General features: G+C 37.6%; 1 protein-coding gene across 1 annotated transcript in view; it reads left to right on the top strand.

Annotated features, from left to right (window-relative positions):
* Window positions 1-22323, top strand: part of Lrrk (Leucine-rich repeat kinase) — a 280688-nt gene that overhangs the window by 199581 nt on the left and 58784 nt on the right. Inside the window, exons 24-29 of the mRNA XM_083138226.1 lie at window positions 537-745; window positions 1927-2087; window positions 2864-3108; window positions 6026-6174; window positions 12128-12243; window positions 19525-19711. Coding sequence (XP_082994352.1) covers window positions 537-745; window positions 1927-2087; window positions 2864-3108; window positions 6026-6174; window positions 12128-12243; window positions 19525-19711 — 1067 coding nt within the window. The remainder of the gene's footprint in view (window positions 1-536; window positions 746-1926; window positions 2088-2863; window positions 3109-6025; window positions 6175-12127; window positions 12244-19524; window positions 19712-22323) is intronic.

Genomic DNA, 22323 nt, shown 5'->3' with positions numbered 1-22323 from the left:
CAACTTTCAAAGCAAACGGTGTCATTTTGATGCATCAGCCACACCAGCTCTGCAGGCTGGTGCAAAATGACGCCATGGTTTAACCTGGTGAAAGCTTTGGTGGAGACCGGTGAATTATGGAACATCGAAGCATGCATCAGTGGTGTATAAAGCAACCACAAGCAAAAGAACCTTCGACGAAAAATCCCCGTGCACCTCCCCCTTCTTCCGTTCAACTCTGGCCATAAGGAAGCATGCTCCACCCTGCCCCTCCCCTCCATGTAGGAGTCGCGGGTCTGCACAGCCTTTTTTGCTTGTGGTTCCACTATACCAACCCGTGCACTGGTGGATTCTGGAAAGTGCTCGTAAATGTAGTCTGTCAGGTCTGTAATTGTCATTGATAGCATTGAAAAATTAAAATCTGCAAAACATGTTTTTATGGAACCAAAAAAGTAGGGGACACTGATCAGATATTGAAAAGAAAACTTGCTTGTATTTCTTCAAGGTCATGGGAAATAGTTTGCTGTAACTTATTGATGTTGCTTCTCTCCTTGCAGCACCCAAAAAGTCTGAAGAAGAAGCAGCATCTGCAGAGGCTGGAAGTAAATATGAAATAAGCCACAGAACTGATCCAGAGTGTTCCATACGCCGGCTTCTCTTGATGTCTTACTTCCCCAGTGGATTTTGGTCCAGGTTGATGACTAGAATTCTAGCCGATGATACAATTGTTGAAATAGTGAGATCATATTTTATTTTGCCAAAGGAGGTATGTACTTAATTTGAAGTCTCATTTGCATGATTTTAAAGGTTCTTGAAAAATAATTATGTTCATCATACATATTTGTTTTGCTATGAGAGACAGCATCTAGGTTCTCATGTACAAATTATAATGTAGTTTTAGTAATTTATTTTTGGGTTTTCTTCAGGAGTATGTTTTGGGGGAGATCTCTTGTTTACAAACTAATTGTAGTTAAGTTAAGTATACTTACCTTTTAGTAGAGGATATGATTATAGTTGAACTTTCAATTTAAATTATCTTAGAACTAATTAGATAAAAGCAGTTCATCCATTTTACAATAAGATCATGACAAAACTTTTGTGCGGAAAATACAAGTGTTAGTTATTTATAGTAGTAATTTCTTAAAGGTTTGCATCACCACAGCTTGCAAATTATTAAATTATTTTGTATTATAATAATTATTTATGGTAGACATTTATGAGATTAAATCTTTGGAACTTGTATCGATTATATGAGATTTGCTCTATGGAAAAGATTATTGTATTAGAAATATGAAGGTCAAAGTGTTATATTTATTTTTGAACATTATTGGATATTTTCAAACAATAGCATGGGAATTTACAAGTAAGGAAAAAAAACTACTTATAATTGCTGAGTAAAATAATATTTGTCCACTTTTTCATCTAAGATTGAGTCTGTATTACATGTATCAGCTTGCAGTGCAGAAATAATGCACCCCCCAAAAAAATCATTCATTCATTCATTCAAAATATGCAACAATTCTTTTGAGTACTGTGTATTTAGTACACAAACTCTAGGCCTGTCATGGACAGAACTCTGGTGTTGCAGTACAAGATAGCAGGAGAAAATCCAAACATACTGTTACACACACAACTTGCAGTCCTACCATCAGACTGTAGCAAACACATCTCATCTTCAAACTACAATCTGATTTACCCCTATTACAGGATCATCTTGCAGTGCTGCAATCTGATAGGTATAATGCAGATTTAATGAACAGTTCACAATGTATCTTATAATTGAATCACTAAGAAAAAGTTTATTTTAAATGTACTTCATGCACAGATAGGCCAATTGGAACTAAAATACATCCACACTGAGTTTCTGTATTAGAGAAAACATAGACAGGAACTTGTTAAATACTCATGGCACATTATATATATACCGTATATACGTATTTTTTCTAGATAACACAGGATCCAAAACTCACTCAAATCCTTGATGTACGAGCAGAATGGATCCTTTGGCAAACAGGAATGGAACTACGTTATGTGGACACAACATTATTTAGAATGAAAGAAGTTCTGCCTAATGTAAGAAATAACCCAGTTGATTATCGACAGTTGAGGTAATTTAAGTAGTTTCATATTTTGGGAAATGAGAGACACGGTAGTAAATAATTGCAGAGAAACTTAGTACTAACAGTTTCCGTGAAGCTATTTTTAGTTTGTTCAATTAATTTTGGTGGCCACTGCCACCATTCTCATTAGAACTTGTTGCGTTGTAAATAAACTACCAAAATTAATTGAACAAACTAAAAACAGCTTCACGGAAACTGAGTACTAAGTTTCTCTGCAATTAAATAGTTTTTCAGTCATTATATTGCTTAATTCTTACTTTCTTTATCAAATTGTTACTTGAAAGAGAATAGTGCTGATACCATTTGAGTGTCAGATCTAGTGTTCAAGAAGTTCTAGTACATCCTGATATATTGTTAATTGATTTTCATGATACTCATAAAATAACAAGTATTCTATCAATCTATCGATATGCAATTGTAAGTGTTCTTTGAAGAACATGAATTCTTCACAGTCTTCATAATTAATACATGTAACCAGTTGACTGGATTGGGTTTTGCTTCAAAGAACATTTACTACTAGGACATATGAATTACAGACTATTGGATCAATAAAATTATTGGTAATTTTACCAATAAACTGATATGGCAGTATGCCTATATCAGCTGATACTAATAGAGAAATGATTGGTCTGTTCCATCCCTAAAATACAGTAAATATTGCAATCTATATATTATTTAAAATAAAATTTTTAGTATGTGTTTGACTTTTCCTTTCATTAACATTTCACATGATATTTTTCGTTATTTTTTTTCTTAATTTACAGATTCAAGCTAAAGCAGGAAGGCATCTGGTCAGAGGTTGATCTCCTTCATTCGTCCATATTAGAAATATACTTTCCTGTGGACACTGTTGTGATTAAAAGACCTATCATGGATGAGGCATCAGAAGATGAACCAATAGGCTACCAAGCAATTGTGTTGGATCCTAGTCCTGAATGTACTTCCAAACTTTTGGCTTTGGCTGTGGATCACATAGATATCTTACTGGAAGACTGGTATCCCACTTTAGGTACTTAATTTTGTAGTTATTTTTGTGTATCTTGTAATTTTTTTATGAACAGTAAGCTAGAATAAGACATGTACAGATTCAAATACAGACTTCAGGTTTTTCATTTAGAAGCTTCATACACATGAATTATAATTGTGTTACCATTTACTTCCAACATTAGTGAAATTAATATGAATCGTATATCTTTTTCTTTTTTTAATTGATGAAAATTATTAATTTTGTATTTATTCAAGCTGTACTATATATTTGATTGCTTTATGCCTGTAATTTGCCATATTTTTGGGTGTATAAAACACATTTGAGGAAATAACTTTATCACTGAATTTATAATTAATGTACAGTATGTACAGTATTTCTAATACAAAGTAATATGTAGGTCTACTTTCAAAAAATAACTTACCTAATCTAATTAGAAAAAAATACATTTTTATCTTCTTTGTCACACACCGCAAGGAATCAAAAAATAAATAGTCTAACTCAGAACAGAGACAATTTCCAGAAAGTAATAAAGAACTGAGTCTGCATGTAAGGATGCATCCTGTTTTTCAGGCTTATTTTTATAGGAAATAAGTGCATCTTATACACCTGTAAATACAGTAGTTCATATTTTAATCTTTAAGTGTACAAGATGGAGGAGTATTAATTATGAATAGAGCCTGGAAGTTCAGGCATTTATTTTCGTTAAAATAGGCAGGCAAAAAGGCATTTATAATGTGGAAAATAGGCACTAAAAATGAAAAAAAGGCAAAATAAACCGAAAAAAAGACACATTTGGAAGTCGCTTACTTTTATCTACAATTTCTGGCAAAATGTTAAAATCTACATTGGGAAGAGCATTTCAATTTTCTCCGTCTTGATTGCACATAACTACAAGGTGTTTTTTTTAAGTTCTCAACATTCATCTGTCAGAGAGAATGTTTTTCATAATAGAATATGATCTTTCTACTTCGACAGAAGTTATTGGAGCATACATAAAGCAAGCTAATGTAGCTGGACTCATTTCGGTAACAGCATTTTCACCTTTTAGAATGTCACAAATTGTTTTCAATTGTTTCAAGTCCTCATTTGCACTCACTGCCCATTTACACTTTTCCGCAACAGCTGACCCCTTTTCTTCTGGCACTTCCATCATCTGCTGTATAGATTCCTCGAAGATTTTCATGGATGCTGTAAGAGTCTCACATCTTTTTTCTAGCTTTGTAATTGTCTCTGGCAATGCACCATAATGTGCAAAAATAAACGACAGTTCATTGTTCAGTTCTTAATAGCACAGGAGTTTTTTCACTTCACGAATTGAAGCCGCTTCATTTTCTGGAAGAGCATCGATCACCTCACTGATTTTTTCAAGGTTGTTAGCATAATATATAGCTGCTGATGTCCAGGTTCCCCATCTCGTCAAGACTGGTTGCGGAGGTAAACTAAGCTCAGGCGCAACTTCCTGAAATTTTCAGGTTCGAGAGGGAGATTTCAGAAATATCTTCTTTGTGTTTGAAATCTACCTGTCCACTTCTGTGTGCAACACTAACTTCTTCGGCGATCCTGTGAATTGCGTGGACTACACATGTGATATGAAGCATGTTCGGGAAGAGAATTTTCAATGCTATGGCAGCCTTCTTCATATGGGGAGCTGCATCTCTGATAGAAAAGTAACACGTCATCATGATGTACACCATCTGGCCCGAGCAGAAGTAGGGAATTTGAGAATAACTGAGCTATTGACGAACCATTGGCTCTCTCTAGTTCTGACGTGAGAAGAAATGACGAGGATTCTCCGCATGTTGGTTCCATAGTTCCTATGATGACGTTGGCTATGTAGCATCCCATAGCGTCAGTAGTTTCATCTATTGAAATCCAGATCTTCTTTCCAGCAACTTCAGCACGAATTCTTTGCAGAGCTTCTTCGTAGCAGACGCTTAAATATGTTTTCCGCAGCGTAGATTCCGACGGCACCGTTTCTTTAGTGTATTTCTCCAGGAATTTCCTCAGTGACTTGTTTTCCACTTTCCAGAGAGGTATTCCTGCTTTCATGAAAGCTTTGCACAGTTCAAGAGAAAACTGAGATTGCCTGTTGGATGAAGTGCCCTCTGTTGAAATTACAGATATCTTCTTCTGTCCGATCATTTTAGCAGCTGCAGATTTATGTTTTGCTGTTGACATATGCTGAGATATAAAGTATTTTTTCTCATGGTTGATTGTTTTTTCACATATCTTGCAGAGAAGAATAGTACCGTCTGTCAAAAATGTGCTTTCACCAAATTCACGCACGTGACCACGTAACTTGCCAGTTAATGGCACACTAAATTTCGGCATGATGACAACTACACGATTCTTTCCCTCCAAAGTGCAGAACTAAACTAAAGATAGAGAACTTTATTTGGAATCCATGCAAAGGCCCTTGGGCATTAGTGCTGTTTCTTGTCAATAACCTCCTGACACGGATGCTGGACGTAATGACGTAATTGTGCAGGTGTTCTGCAACAGGTTTTCAGCAGTCAATCATGCACAAGGAAATGTTAACCGAAAGGCTATATCCTAACTCAGCATGAAATACTTTTTCTCACACTTTTCTCCTTCAGCAATGTTGAAACATGCATGAGTTCGATATTACTTAAATAAGGCGAAAATTATTCACATAATAAACGGAAGAAAAATAAATGCCAACAACGTTTTTAGGAGAAAAATAATTTATATACAGATTTTTTTAAAACATTGTCAAATTTCATTGAAAAAGGCAAAAAAAAAGGCATTACAATTAAAAATAGGCAGTGGGGTAACAAATAGGCAAAATGAAAAGGCTTAAAACATTCAAAACAACATAAAAAACGTATATCTGGAAAATATTTATCAATATATGCAGTAGATAAAAAGAGGCATTTTGCCAAACTTCCGGGCTCTGATTATGAATGTTAATTTCCAGGGACAAGATTTGTTCACACATCTGAAGGAAGATTCCTTGTTACAAGGCTTGTTCCATGCCCTCGCTGCATAGCTGTTTATGGAGAATACGAATCCATGATTCAGCCTGATGATTGGCAGGTGCCGTTTGTGGGACATCAGCTGTCTAGTGTAAGTATGTCCGTTGTGCACTATGGATGTTAACCAGGTCGAAGAAAAACACTACACAGCTTATATGAAATTCTTGTTTATACTGATAGAGCACCAATACTGATAGGGATTTGGTGAGGGTTTTTTTTATCACGAAATGTTATTAACAAAAAGTTTATAAAATAGGAAAGTCCTTCATGCAACAGAAGTTGCTTTCAAATGACACTTTGAATTTACAGTGCAAAAATTATATAATGTTTGCATTATAAATATTACAGATGTCTCTTGTTGACTTGAAAGCTCATGGATGAAGCTGACCTCCGTAGCAGAGTAGCTGCACAGCATGCTACAACGCCAAGGTTTGAATCAGCCAGGGCATGGGTGTTCTTTGTAAGTGTTCCTTCATCACTCATCCTCATCTTCGGGCTTAGCCAAAAGTGTCAGAAAAGCAAACTAAAATTAAAGAAAATCAATCAATCAAGCTTGTGGATGATACTGCTGTGAAAGTTGTACAGTGGCATAAAGATTATAAAACTTCTCACTCCCAATTAAAGAGTTTCCTTCAAAGTTAACTATATTTCTACCCTTTTCCATAACGATCGGAGTACATAATATTTAAGGTGCCAAGATTTCCTAGTTTTCCTGGGACAATCCCATTTTTCACCAAGAGGTCTTGGTAATCCGAGATATGTCTTAGGGATGCTTAATTGTCCTGTTTTTTTTTTAATTCAGAAGGAAAATTACATATTTTATGAGTAATTTGTTTTTTTCATTGTCATCTGATAAAACAACAACTTGTATCCTCAAAGTACTGTATGTATAATTGTTTGATTGAGTTGGTTTATTTTACTTTGCTTTTCTGCTACTTTTGACTAATCGCAAAGATGATATGATGAAATTTATGAAGGGACACTTACATGCCCAGACCAGGATTCAAACCCGAGACACCTGGCATGAAGTGTGCTGCGCTAACCACTCTGTCACGGGAGGTTGGCACTGTATGTACAAGATTAGGACTGTAGAATACTTTCATTGTATTTAATACTGTGCAAGAATGTATCAGTGGAATATATCTAAACAATGATATTTTACTCTTGCAACATAATTTCATAATTGTGTAACATTTCTAAACTCTTTAACTGTTTTATTAACTTAATTGCTTAATGTAGATCTTCCCCTTTATGATATTAATTATTCTAGGCGTAGTGATACCTGTGGTGGTTTTGCATCTGCTACATTGAAACCATTGAATGTTAAGCACTTAACAAAGTTTCAACTGAAGTGTTGGAGGGTTTTTTTTTTGCCTGGAGTATCTAAGAGTTGAAGATTGTAATTAATCCAGATTTAGCTTTGTTCTTTGTTGATAATAGTGCTGGAATGGAACTCTGAAGTCCCACCTTCAATTCTTGATCAAAGTAGAATTATTTAGCTTTCCAATAGTCTATTTTCTCAAGTGTATCACAAATGTCTTCTAATACAGAGTTTACACTGACCTGGAAATCTAGAAAAATCAGGAAATTTCGTTAAAAAATATTTGAAAACTGAAAAGTCAGGGGTCATAAGTGAAATGAAATACTGCTAGAAAATTGTGTCTCTTGCAGCTTTCATGTTTCCACCCAAAATATATAATGTAAATAGAATTGAGGTTCGTTAAAGCGTTACAGAATAATCTAATTATTTTTTTAACTACGAATCCTATAGTAGCAATTATGGAAATTTTTATTACATGGGTTTCTCAGAAAGTAATGCCCCACATTTTTTTTCTCTGAAACCATTTATTCAAAATGTATGAAAATCACTCACAGTATAACTGAATGTTTCCTTTACATATGTTATTTTTCTACATAATCTCCATCAACATCTACGGCCTTACGCCAGCATGGAACAAGGGTATGAATTCCTTCCCTGTATCATCTCATGTCCTGTTCTCTCATGTCCTGTTCACATAGCCATGTTCTCACTGCACGAATCATGCTCACATCATGTTCAAACCTTGTCCTACACAAGCATCCATCAGGGCACACACAGATGAAAATCTGATGGTGCCAGATCAAGACTATGGAGGAGGGGGTTGAGGAGGACAGTACAACCAAATTTGGTGATTGCCTCCTGGGTTCGGAGGCTTGTGCTCGATGGTGAGACTTCGAGGAACCCATCTTGTGCATACCTTAGAATACCCCAAAGATTCAGTAATTGCCATTGCACTACCATTCCTTATGGAAAGCTGTATGGCCAATTGCCGACTTGTGATGTGCCAATCCCTACATATAATATCATTGTTGACAACATGTCTGGGCTGGTGGCTGGGGCAGGATGCCCAGACCACGACCAACCATGCAGGTCCATTTCTTCACTTCCTAAAGTCTTAACTCTCTGCACCCAGCATTCAACGGTGCTCCTATCAACCACTGAACTTCCACACACATCACACAATCGTTTGTGAATGTTTTCCACACTTTCTTTCTTTGCTATTAAGAATTTAATTACAGATCGTTGTTTGTAACATTTGTCACTTACAGATGCCATGTACTTACACACATGTGGGTATTAAACTTCAATGTTACTACCCTTCCATTATCACACTGCTCTCTTCATTCTGTCATGAGGAAGAAATTGTGGTGCATTACTTTCTGAGCAACCCACATATATACAAGTATCCCCAAGGGTGAAAAAATTAAATGTGCATAATATGATGAAATTAGGAAACTTTTGCAAGTGAATATCAGTGATATCACATGATGTTCGTTGAAAATGTAACTTCTTGTTTGTTCCTACCCCTCCCTTTCTTGGTAATGTGGATCAAAATTCAAGAGGTTGCTTTCGAATTCTGCAATACATACATGCATGCAAGAAGCGTTATACGTACAGACTTTTCACAAATCTCCAGAAACGTTTCTGAATAGCTACTTCAGTTTATATTAACCCTTAGACGCCGAGGCTGATTTTCCAGGTATTTGCACTAACACCTTGCGTGTTTTCAGCAGGAAATTTGAAATTCTGCATGCTACTAAATGAAATTTTATATTTCTGGGACTAAGAACGTTAGAGGTACAAATGATACCTTGTTTTGTTCAGTATACTTTGGCCTATTATCCTGATGGAAAAAAAATCCCTAATCAGTTAGAAGAAGAAGAAAAAATAGGAAAGTAACTATTTTTTTACATGAAATTTGAGATTCATCTGTCCCGCACGCAGGCTACGTCAGGACATGAATCTCCAAAAGATACCTGCATAATGCCTGGTATGTTTGCCATTGATGCGGAAAAATATACCAAAATTGAGAAAGAAGCGATGTTTTCAAAACCAATGAAAGTAATTTGCAAAAAAAATCACAATTTTTCGGTCATCGCCCTCCCCCCCCCCCCCCCTTAAATAGTAACAATGAAATTAAACTTTACTAAATGTTAATTACATACCTCTAGACTCATGCAGAACTCAAGACATGTATCTCCGATCATTGTCCGAGTTACAGTATGTTAAAAAAGTAACATACTATGAGAAACGCTGCTTGTGACACTGGTGTCACAAGCCGTCCTTAAGGAAAATACCTGCTGTGACAACCGTGTCACAGCCTGTTCTTTAAGGGTTAATAGCTTTGGTGGCATGTAGGTGGCATACAGTCATTGGCAATAAATTGTAGGTATTGAATGTAACCGACATTCTACTGATCCATTGTAAAATTTCAAACATGAATGATTCATTAACCTTTTTAATGAATGTATGTAAGGTCACTGCAATATGTTTTTCCATTGAAAAAAATACACTACATATTTAGACATTTTCTTTACAGAACCAGGACATAACAGTTGGGCTGAAAAGTTCGTAGACTAACATAGTAAAAAATATTTTTTTGACAAAATTCGATTTTATTATTCAATATAGTTGCCTTCAAGGGCGATACAACGATTATAGCGGTCATACAATTTTTCGATGCCATTTTTATAGTATGATTTCTCTTTAGCCTCAAAATAGGCCTCAGTTTCGGCGATTACCTCTTCATCAGTGCTAAATTTCTTTCCAGCGAGCATTCTTTTAAGGTCTGCAAACAGGAAAAAGTCACTGGGGGCCAGATCTGGAGAATATGGTGGATGGGGAAGCAATTCGTAGTCTAATTCATATAATTTTGCCATAGTTTCCATTGATTTGTGACACGGTGCATTGTCTTGATGAAACAGCACTTTTTTCTTCTTCAAATGGGGCCGTTTTTTCGTGATTTCATCCTTTAAACGCTCCAACAACGCTATGTAATAATCGCTGTTGATGGTCTGGCCCTTTTTGAGGTAATCGATGAATATAATACCATGCGCATCCCAGAATACTGATGCCATAACCTTGCCAGCCGACTGTTGCGTCTTTCCACGCTTTGGATTCGGTTCATCACGTGCAGTCCACTCGGCTGACTGTCGATTGGACTCTGGAGTGTAGTTATGGAGCCATGTTTCATGCATTGTAATATATCGACGGAAAAATTCGTGTTTATTACGGTTGAATATCGCTAAACATTGCTCCGAATCATCAAAACGTTGTTGCTTTTGATCGATTGTGAGCACGCGCGGCACCCATTTTGCACACAGCTTTCGCATGTTCAAATATTCATGCACAATATGTCCAACACGTTCCTTTGATATTTTTAGTCTCAGCTATCTCGATCAACTTCACTTTACGATCATTTAAAATTATTTTGTGGACTTTTTTGATGTTTTCGTCGGTAACAGCCTCTTTGGGGCATCCACTGCATGCATCGTCTTCGATGCTCATTTCGCCTCGTTTAAATTTAGCAAAGCACTTCTCAACGGTTGATTTTCCTGGTGCAGAGTCCGAATAATGTTTATCAAGCCAAGCCTTGGCTTCAACAGTATTTTTTTTCGCCAAAAAGCAATGCTTTATTAACACACGAAATTCTTTTTTATCCATTTTTTCACAATAACAAAAGCTGCTTCACTCACAATGCTATATCTCACGAACTAATTATCCGGCAGCTGTGAAATTTATACACGTATCTTTTGAAGGTTAGTACTAAGTAAAAATCTCATGGATTTAATTCTAGTGACGCCATCTATGAGTCAGCCTACGAACTTTTCAGCCCAACTGTTATGTATGATATTTTTATATTCGCAGAAAAAGTAGCAAACTGTCAGAATTTTGCAATAAATTGCAGTCTAGTTATAAATACCATATTGGCCTAAATATAAGCTGCCCCCGAATATAAGCTGCACCCTAAAATTTGATGGAGCGAAAAGAAAAAAAAAAAAGGTGATACCCGAATATAAGCCGAGGGAAGAAGAGAAAATTGGTCCCCTGAAAGATCTTCTCATTGAAAGTGCATTTTTCAGTTTCGCGGCTCAGCAGCAACCCAACGTCGCACATTAGATTCGTCAAGTACATATTTCCTGCCGGCCTCTCTGTTGCTTGTCGCTTTAGCGTAACAATTGAAACTTGCATCGTAACTACTCCTTATTCCCAGGCTTGATGATGCTTTCTTCTCCACACGATTTTTCATATTGGTGACAAACCTGTAAATCCTCTTCAGTAGAAATGAATACCTGTATAAGCTTAGAGAAGAACGAACACAATCTTAATAAAATCAAAGAGTACGTTATCAAGAATGCTGACAGTATTTACAATGCCCAGTTAGAAACAACAATGCTATTGTTGGATAACATTATGGTATCTACAATGCAGCCAGTTTCTACAATGCTATTGTTGCATTATCCTTATTTCAATTGAGAAATCAGCACATTTTTAACAGCATATGATTTGACGAAATGTCATAATTTTTTTAAGGTCACGAGTATAAGACTCATCCTAATTTCTCACAATTAAAATTTGGATTAAATGTGTGTCTTATATTCGGGCCAATATGGTATATCAGATTGGTAAAATTATCTTACTACATATTTGTGTGTATTTGTTTTTAATGTACTCAGTGTTCAATGTGCATATATTTATATATTTTTAAATATTGATTTTGTAGGCTTTGCACAAAATAGACAATGATAATCATCAAGTAGGACGTCACATTCGAAAGTCACAGGAGAGCTGCACTTCAGATGGAGATAGTGGAGTTGGTCCTGACTCCACTGGTTCTAGGTAAATATCTGGAGTAGAAAAAAGCTGGTTAACAAACAAATTTTCACATCGTGCGTCAGTAAGCTATAGTAATCTTATATCCTCTATGTGCTATAAACTATTTTATATAGCTAGTTTAGGTGAATAACAGGGTGGCTACTAACCGGAATTCCTTGAATTCTGGGAATTATTCGTTAATTATTTGCTCCGGGAATTGTGAGATTTCTGCATGCATTTTTCTCCGTAGACGTGAAAAATTGTAACTTTTATTATTCTAAATCCCATTGAATTTATACATATTAATAAACGCCTTAACCCCTTCCTTGTGCAGTTTTCTGACAAAATGCTTTCCCGTTCTGTGTATTTTTTTTCTGAGTTTGCATAGTATTTTTAAGTAGCTACTGCTTCAGCACAATTCATCCGAGTATCATGGTTTATACGTCTTTCTCTTCAGAATAGAACAGGCTTTCAAATGGTACCACGCACATGTGTACATCAAGTATGACGAAAGGGAAATAGGGGATAATTCCGGAAATTTCCCTCTGAAAAATCCCTTTTGGTAACTTTGGGACCCTCTGGACCGGCCATGGATATAGGTACCCGATTATAATCTGCCTTGAAAAATACTATGGTCTATACATAATGCTTCCACCAAGTTTCATTGCAAATATCTTCAATAGGTATGAGGGATGAGGGAAAAAATATTTTGCAATCCTGTTTGACAATATTATTAGATACTAATCGGGGATAATTTAGGAAGTTTCCCTCCGAAAAATCCCTTGTGGTAAGTTTGGGGCCCTCTGGACCGGCCATGGATATAGGTACCCGATTATAATCTACCTTGAAAAATACTATGGTCTATACATAATGTGTCCGCCAAGTTTCATTGCAATATCTTCAATAGGTATGAGGGATAAAATATTTCGCAATCCTGTTTGACAATACTATTACATACTATTAGAAACTGACAAACTCAAAAACCAACAATAAATCACCAACAGTTCAAATAACGCAACACCAAAAAAAAAGTACATAAAGCAACTGACTAAACGCGGCACTCAAACAAACTCACGTTTGCACTTTGTCAGCATAACACAAAAACAGTTTACTTTCCTCTGAACTACTACTTCTTCTTCTTTGTCGGCACTGAAAATCGTGACTAAATAAAAGGTCGTTGTTTCTTCAATAGCAAAACATATGTTTCACCAACAAAAAACATATTATTCCGTTCAACACAGGTTACTTCAGTCCGAGATGTCCAAGGGCGTAATATTACGCTGAACACAGGGAAGGGTTAAGACAAGTTTTTCACAGTTTAGCTTTTATTCTTTTCGAGGAGGGAAAAGAACGCTGCATGAAAAATGAAACAGAATGAACTCAGTCCATTTACTTTGTTAGTGTCTTTTGCAGAACAATCTATTAGATGTAATATTATTGCAAGATAAAATATCTGGAAGTTAATTAGGTAAATTTGAGTTTGAAATTCTTATACAGTTAACAATTTTTTGTAAATTAGTATATCCAATAATATTTGTGACTTGTGTTTGTAAATTTATTTCTAGTCTGAGTATGTGAAATGTCAAATGTAAACTTCATGCCTTTAATTAAATATTTAAATAACACGTATATATATACACACTGTTTAATTGAATTGAATTAAAATTTTTGGATACATTGGAATCACACAAATCCTTAATGTTGTTAATATACAGGGTGTTTAAAAAAGAATCATCCAATTTAAAAGGCTATATATTTTTTATTTATCAAACCAGGAACTTGGAATTGCTTTTAAAATACACAGCTATACATAAATGTTTACATAAAAAATGTTCATAAGTGCTCAATGTGACCCGTTTTGGATACTCGGCATATGTCCATATGGTAGGAGAATTCATCCCATACAGATGCGAGCATATCTGGAGTCTCTGCTGCTGTGATCCGATTTCCCAGTTCATTCACAGTAGTCAGAAGTGGAGACACATAAACAGTGTCTTTAATGTTCAACACTATACTTTCACAGAAGTTCACACTGCACTGTTGTAACAGGTTCACACACTTCAAAGAGCAATACACAGAAAGTTTTGTTCCGACGTAGCCATCTTGCTTGAATCTGATGCGAGCGTGGAGGAGGGGGTGGAGCACGCTACTGCTACCTGCTGGCAATCATGTGAAACTCACAAATATCCTCTTATTAACAGTACATTGTTTGATGTGTTTTAGCGAACGGTTACCGAGTTAAATGACTTCGAAATCGAATGATTCTGTATGAACCCACAGTGTATTTGTGTGGGTGGTAAGAGGTTAAAAAAAAAACATCTGTTTGTATACTTGAATTTTTAGAAAGTTCACCTTGTAAACCGGGAACTATACTTGAATTTTATGTGAATAAGCTCTCTCAATTGCCAGAAGATGGCATAGTGTTCACATGTCCCAGGGTGTCCAGTAGCAACAAGAGGTTGCAGTATATCTGGATTGGTGATTTCACACTTGAACTGCGATCCAAGTTGTGGTAATTGTGGGTAGCCCACATGTTTGTTTGGTAGCTTAGTGTGGAGAGTTGACACATGCCAAAGATCCATGTTGAGGCCCAATTTTCACATTTTTGCAGTAAGTTGTAATAAATTGAGAAGATATTTTATCTTGTTAATAACTTATAAACTTCTTAAACATGCAAAAATAATAGAACTCTGATTTTCATTTCCTTCTTCACTCGTACTCAAGGAGACTGTGGCAATTAAATGTAGTATGTCAAGACTGAGACTGAGCCTATACCGATGACATTGTACAAGGGTCGTTCAAGGTTGACCGGGATTTTCGTACGTAAAAAATCGATGAATAGCCGGATCATGATGAAACGTGCGGGTGACGTAATGTATTCCTTCGCGAGTAACTAGCGCCCGGCATGACGTATTTCGCACATGTGCAGCAGTTGCAGCGAACATGGCGGCAAGCAGTGTGTCTGTGACTGTGGAGCAGCGGTGTGTAATCAAATTTCTCGTGAAGGAGAAAGTGAAACCAGCTGAGATTTTCAGACGATTGCAAGCACAGTATGGTGAACAAACGATGTCGCGGACAAGAGTGTACGAATGGTGTGAGCAGTTTCGCGAAGGACGGGAGCTGGTGACAAATGAAACGCATGGACACATTCGCCCGACTGCAGTCACACCAGTGAATATCGCACGTGTTGAGCAAATGATTCTTGAGAACCGGCGAGTAACAGTGCGGGATATTGCTGCCGAGGTGAATATCAGTGTCGGGAGTGTTGAGACAATCATTCACAACCACTTACGCTTCCGCAAAATCTGTGCAAGGTGGGTTCCCCGCCAGCTGACATTCGATCAGAAGTGGACACACAGGATGGTCTGTGAACAGCTTTTAAATCGGTTTCGAGCAGAAGGTGATGAATTGTTGCAATCCATCATCACGTGTGATGAAACATGGTTGCACAATTCAACCCCAGAGACCAAAAGACGCAGCATGGAGTGGCGGCATAAAGGTTCCCCACCCCCCAAGAAAAGCAAAACGCAGCCGTCCGCTGGAAAGATCATGGCAAGTGTCTTCTGGGTGTGACGTTTTTTTCTACGCATTGTATTTTCGCGTAGAAAAACGTCACAATTTCTCATTTTATTCGTACGCTTTGCGTCTTGTTTGTTTTCCTTGGTTTATAATTTATTACGCTAGAGGTCTCCACCGACCCCTCGCCCCGTGCTCGCTCCCCGAGCAAAAATGCAACGCCAGTTCCGATCCTGTAATCTTCGCGATAAGAACGACGTGACTTTGGGTCACGAGTGTGGAGAGAATTTTACGTGCGCCGCATGGTTAAGTGTGCAAGTTGCCTCGCTGGCGAGACTTAACCCCAATTCTGATTTCTTCCTTTTTTGCGCGCACCATGAATTAGTTTTCTCTCTCTACAAGTATTGGACATATATCGCGAAGCAGTATTTATTCCATTCTCTGATTAGTTCTACACGTTACCCGGAAAGCTGCATTTGATGAATGTACGAAGCTGGTCACTGCCCAGTTTGATTTGGGTGTTTTCTGCAATAACACGAATCAGTATCCATGTTGGTGATTGAACACGAACCCAGAGGAGTTCCTATGTGTGACGCCAATATCCTGAAGACGAGACGTGAAGGAAGCCACGATTTCTAGTGACTTACCGTTCCTGGTTGTGAGAGATTGCTGCCTGGTACTCTATGCGAAATCAAATGGAGGTATGTACAGTGTTGTTTTCTCCCTCCTTTGATTGCTAAAAAATGCAAGTTCGCGGACTGTGATAAATTGGAATAAGTTTAACTTAACCGAATCAAAAATATAAAGAAAGAGTGTAATACGACTAAATGACAAATCGACGAAAAGGCTAATTGCTTCAAAATCGTTATTACAGTACTGCATCACACATGTAGTGCCAAACTACCTTTTGATTGCGCGTTAATAGCAACGCAAATGAACTTGAGGCATTTTTGCCACAATTGCAATCGTAGACCCTGGCGTACGCGAGCTATTTGCTATTTACAATTGCGAGTTTCCTAAAAGTGTAAAAATAAGACGCACACGGAGGTGGGCACTAATAAATAGGTAATTACTGGGAGCATCAAATAGTCATAGAAATAATAAGATTGTTTATTGTCAAAAGAAATGGAAATGATACATGATAAAAGAGGTTAATATATCGATAAATTGTAATGTTCGAAATTTCTTGATATGTTTAGAGTTACTAGAAGCATTATGTAACGAGGTTCAATTGGAACTCGTGCGTATATTAGCATTCGCTGGAACTTTGTAATTTTTTGCGTAAAATGCACGTATACATTACTGTCATGGCTAATGACAAAACAAAGAATGACAGTCAAATTGTTAATGTTGTAGTTTGAGGGAAATTCTAAAAAAAAGGATACGTAAACTTAGTATTGTATGTTTTAAAACGATCCTTTATATTGTTGTTATTTGGAGAAATTAACTGTTTCTTGTTAATGATTGGATATAAATAAATTGTTACTCAAAAGTATTCTTCGAAACTTTCGTACAATTCTGTGCCTCACCTTTTGTTCATAAACTTTGAGTTAAGCAAAACGCAGAAAGAACAAATCTATTATTGGTAAAAAGGAAACTAGTGTCCAAACCTATAAAAGGACGTAGATTCTATACATGTACTTATTTTGTGTTAACATGATAATTTTCTGAATTTCAGTAGTGTAATTTTCCACGATATTTTGTGACCTTTTATGTTTGCCTACAATTCATTTTTGGGTTGGTAAATGGGGAACTATTAACTCTTGCATTCTGTTTAAGTTCGCAGGATAATAGGCATTGGCTCTCTTTTGAGACTAAGGTGGTAGTCCAAAAGGCTGGCCATAACCTTCAATAATTTGAATTTGTAGCTGTTGGTTGTTAGCTTTTCTATAAGCTCGTGCATTAATTAGATCCCGGACCTTTTCACGCTTCCCACGAGATTAATTTATTCTATTTCTTCATGCACACAACCAGCAGGTTACATGGGACATGAAGGGTGTTATCCATGTGGATTTTCTGGACAAAGGGAACACGATTAATGCCCAGTATTACTCCACATTGTTGAGTGGTGCTGTACGAAAGTCCTTTCGCAAGAAAATACCTGGGATGTTGTCTGGAAATGTCATTCTTCTCCATGACAATGCCCGCCCTCACACGGCCAATGTGACAACAACAACTCTGGCCGACATGCGCTGGGAAGTTCTGCCCCATCCCCCCTACAGTCCGGATTTAGCCCCCAGTGATTATCATTTGTTTGCACCCCTTAAAGACCATCTGGGAGGGAAGAAATTCACGACAGACGAAGCACTGTGGAGCGATGTCCTCCAGTGGCTACGACAACAACCAAGTTCTTTCTGCGCCAAAGGAATTTGGGAGCTGCCAGAACGATGGCAACGGTGCCTCGGCGCGCACGGAGAATACTTTGAAAAACTGACATAGTTTGGTGTTTCTTCTGCTACCTATTTCCCCTGCAGAAATAAAAGTCCCGGTCAACCTTGAACGACCCTTGTATTACTATTGGCCGATAATCAGTGGGATTGGCATTAGAAAGCATCGGTTGGAAATTATTCACTGATTTTGGGTATTTCACCAAGTCTGTAAAAATGCTGTCTGACACTTTCATGGACCGTAATTATCCTGGAAAATATGCAAAATTGGAAATTAATTTTTTTTTGCCGTAGTATTCTGCGGAAAAGAATGGATTTTAAAATTCAAAGAAATATTCATGATGGATGCAGTAAACCCAGTTTAAGAATTACCTACGTGAAATTTCCTGTTTCCACGTTGCACAATCGGAAATAACTATCCAATTGTGCAACGTGGAAACAGGAAATTTTACATAGGTGGATCAAAACGATTAATTTTCATATTTCAATGTAATTTTTTAAAGCAAAACTCATGCAAATTTATGCATACGTGGCCTGTCTAAAAGGTATCTGACCTTTTCGTTTCCCACAGATAATAGGTAAGGTATGTTGGCTACATTGTGCACAGAGATGAAGGGAACCTTCATGCATGTGCACTCATGTTGCTGGGCTTGTCGAACCCGTAAGCCAATGAGAGGCAGCCAGTGAGTGAAATAGTGTTTCTGTGTAATGTCACATTTTCTTGTTTGCTGGGATGACGGAGCATGTGGAGCAGAGGTACTGCAAGTTTTGCCAGAAGCTTGGGGATATGCAAACGGAAACAATTTGCAAGATTCAACAGGAGTTTGGCGATTGTGCCATGTGGGTTACCCAAATAAAGGACTGGTACAAACACTTCAAAAATGGCCGCACATTGGTGGAGAGTGACGAGCATATTGGGAGAGGTAGCGGACTTTGTTTAATAAATGAATGCCTGTTATAAAACTATTCATTTGAGACCATGTAATAACAGGTCTAATAATGCAACAGTCATTGTGTTCCTCTGTTCCTGTGGTTTTAATGTTTCCCTTCACTGTTTCAGTGCCCTATATATGCATCTCATAAAGTCATTAACACAATAGTGGGACCTTAATTCTACGCTTTTCAAGGAATTCTGAGTAAGGAATGTAAAATGCACATAATTTTAATACATTTGTTTCATTGCGACAAAAAAGGTAGAATGAATAAACAGGAAATTGTAATGTCTAAGAATGTACAATTGGGGGTTCCACTGTATACATTTTAGCCTTTGCATGTACAGTTTTTCTTTACTGTTAATAGCAGTTGTTCAATCTGTTAAATCATGTTAGTTCTACTTCCATGTTATTGTCTTTGTTATAACATTTATACCTTTACTAATGTGATTCACTTTGCTTTATTATAGTCAGAAAACATCTGTTGAAGGCCACCCTGAAATAGTTGGTGACTGTGTCCCAATGGCGGAAGAAGTTGACCCAGAGCCATTGTTTAGCTGGGTGGTTGAGGAATGCATCCTGGCAGCTTATGATAAGAAATGTGTAGTCTGTCCTTCGCATGGAGACATTCCGTTGATTCAGATAGCTCCTGACACAGTAAGTGTTTGTTTCTTAATCGTTGAAAAATTATTAGTCTTTATTAATTTAATTGTATAAGGCCAAGTCAACTGAAAGTGAGCCAACCTCCCCCTGAAGCAAATTATTTCGTCCAGTCACGTGGCATCAGGTGGGCAGGCTGCAGCGGCTATTGTACTTTCATTCTGCAGTGGCTCTGGAGTCGGTCTGTATTAAACACCGGTTCATTGTACAACGGAGGCTCCAAAAGAGGAAGAGCATGGTGTGGTGAGAGTTTTAACTGCCAAAGGTGTGTCACAACACGAGATTTATCGCCGCAATGCTGCAATATATAGCAATCATTGCATGTCGTTGGCCATAGCTGAAAGGTCACCGATTTCGCTTCAGATGGGGATGTCCATGAGGCTGTTGCAGATATTGTCACCCAGCTACTAAGGGAGTTTTATGAGGCTCATTCAACAATGGGACATGTGTCTCAATGCTGGAGGTGCATATGTCTAACTACTGTGCATATTGTTTTCATTTGACTCGCCCTTATATGGTATGGTGATAAATTATAATTATGAAAAAATTAATGGTAAGACCCACTAAAAATACTATAGCATATTCATAAAGTATTGTGTACTTTCATACATATTTTTTTCTTTAATTTGCACAAATTATTATTGTTATGCATCATCTATGAACTTGCCAGTACAATGTACTCTTACATAGTGCCAGGTTTATTTCCAAGCAAATGATTTAACGCGTTAACTGCCAGGGCGGTTTCACCAATTTTGCCTTCTGTGCCAAAGTGTTTATTGGACTTTATTTCGCAAATTACAAAAATTTAGCATTTTCTCATGTAAAAAACAGAACAGCGAAAACACTTTCGATATGCACTCAACTCCCACACCTTGTTGGTCATGCCTTATGCACATCATTGTTATATTGTGACCAACAGCACTCTAGGAATAACAAAGTCAAGACATATGTTTCGGTCTGTTAAGAAGGAACCATCCATGGTGTTACCAAAATTTGATGTCCCATACACTTCCTTTGAGAAACCAGCCTTTCTGCAGTCAGAAATTTGTTTCATATCCACAAAATTATGTCTTTCTGTACAATAAATTTGTTGGCTATGGAAACTTAAAACTTTTAGAACAGTGAAACATCATTTCGTTGGCTCTGCATTAGGCACGTCATTTTCTGTATCATACATAAGTGCATGCAGTACACATGTTCCCCAATACTTTACTTTAAGGTGTGAAATACACCATGAATTATACTGTGCATGCATGCTGAACGTTCTTTCTTTGTCTTTCTTCTGACATGAGCTCTGATTTTCTGCTGCACTCTCTAAATGATGTAATATTATCAACTATAAAGTTAACATCAGTCACATGCGTGGCATACAGTTGTCTCCCATGTGCCCAAAATACGTAACAACTAAAGCAGTGCCATGTTCATTTTTGGTCACGAGCCCACTTTCTTCACTAACCCATACCCATGTAGGCCTCCCCGATGATGCAGTCGTAGTGTCGTTGCCTTGTAATCAAGGGGTCTGGGGTTCGATACCCGGTGGAAGCACATAGTGGTTCAGATCTCACTTTAAACTGTAGGTCCAGTCCCGATTAGCCTTACTGTGCATAACGTGGACTTAAAACACCAAATCAATCAATCAATCAAACCATACCTGTGTGTCCTCTCCTTCCTCACATATGATTCTGCTGTGTGCTCTGTCTTAATATGCTTTGATATTTTCTTGTTACGTATTTAGGCAATGACATTAACTTTATAATATTATGTGGTTTAGAAGTGCAACTGAACAACATAGCTTAGCTTAGAACAAACACAAAAAAATAACATTCAGCTACACAAAAGTGCTTATGTGCAGTGTAGTTCGCAGTGTTGCAATCTCCCAGTGAACATTGATGGGGGACACTGGTACCCCTCATGCCTAACTGAGAGTTAACAATTATCATGCTACGAGGTGCATGTCAAAAAAAAGGGCCGATAATTTTTTACGTGGGGTTGGCAACACTGATGAAGTTGAGCATGCGCAGGACCATGCCCTAGTATTCTGTCCTTGCAACAGAGATAGAATCGTCAGAGTGGGGGTTGCGTACGTTCGACTAGCAGTAAGGTGAAATGGCTGCCGTAATACAAAATCCCGCCAAATGTGAAGTGAGATCTGTCATACGATTTCTGAACGCCAAAGGACAGAATGCAGCTGACATCCATCGGGAGTTGTGTGCCATTTATGGACCGACAGTGATGAGTGAAGGGAAGGTCAGGCAATGGTGCAGAGAGTTTCGGGAAGGGCGCTCGAATGTCCATGGCGATGAGCGTAGCGGAAGTCCTAGTGTTCAGACAGACGATCTGGTGGAATGCGTTAACGAGAAAGTGCATTCCAATCACTGGTTCACAATATCTGAACTCGCCAAAGAGTTTCCATAAGTGTCTGCAAAAACAGTGCATCTAATTGTGACTGACAACCTGGGGTATCACAAACTGTGTGCAAGGTGGGTACCAAAAATGCTGACAGATGCTCACGAAGAGCAAAGAAGGACAGCTGCATGCGATTTTTTGGCCCGCTGGGGGGAGGATAGGGATGACCTCTTTTCGCACATAGTGACGGGGGATGAAACGCG

This window comes from Lepisma saccharinum, chromosome 16, assembly GCF_977018435.1.
Source record: "Lepisma saccharinum chromosome 16, izLepSacc3.1, whole genome shotgun sequence".
Lineage (NCBI taxonomy): Eukaryota > Metazoa > Arthropoda > Insecta > Zygentoma > Lepismatidae > Lepisma > Lepisma saccharinum.
This window is presented reverse-complemented; position numbering and strand designations above follow the sequence as displayed.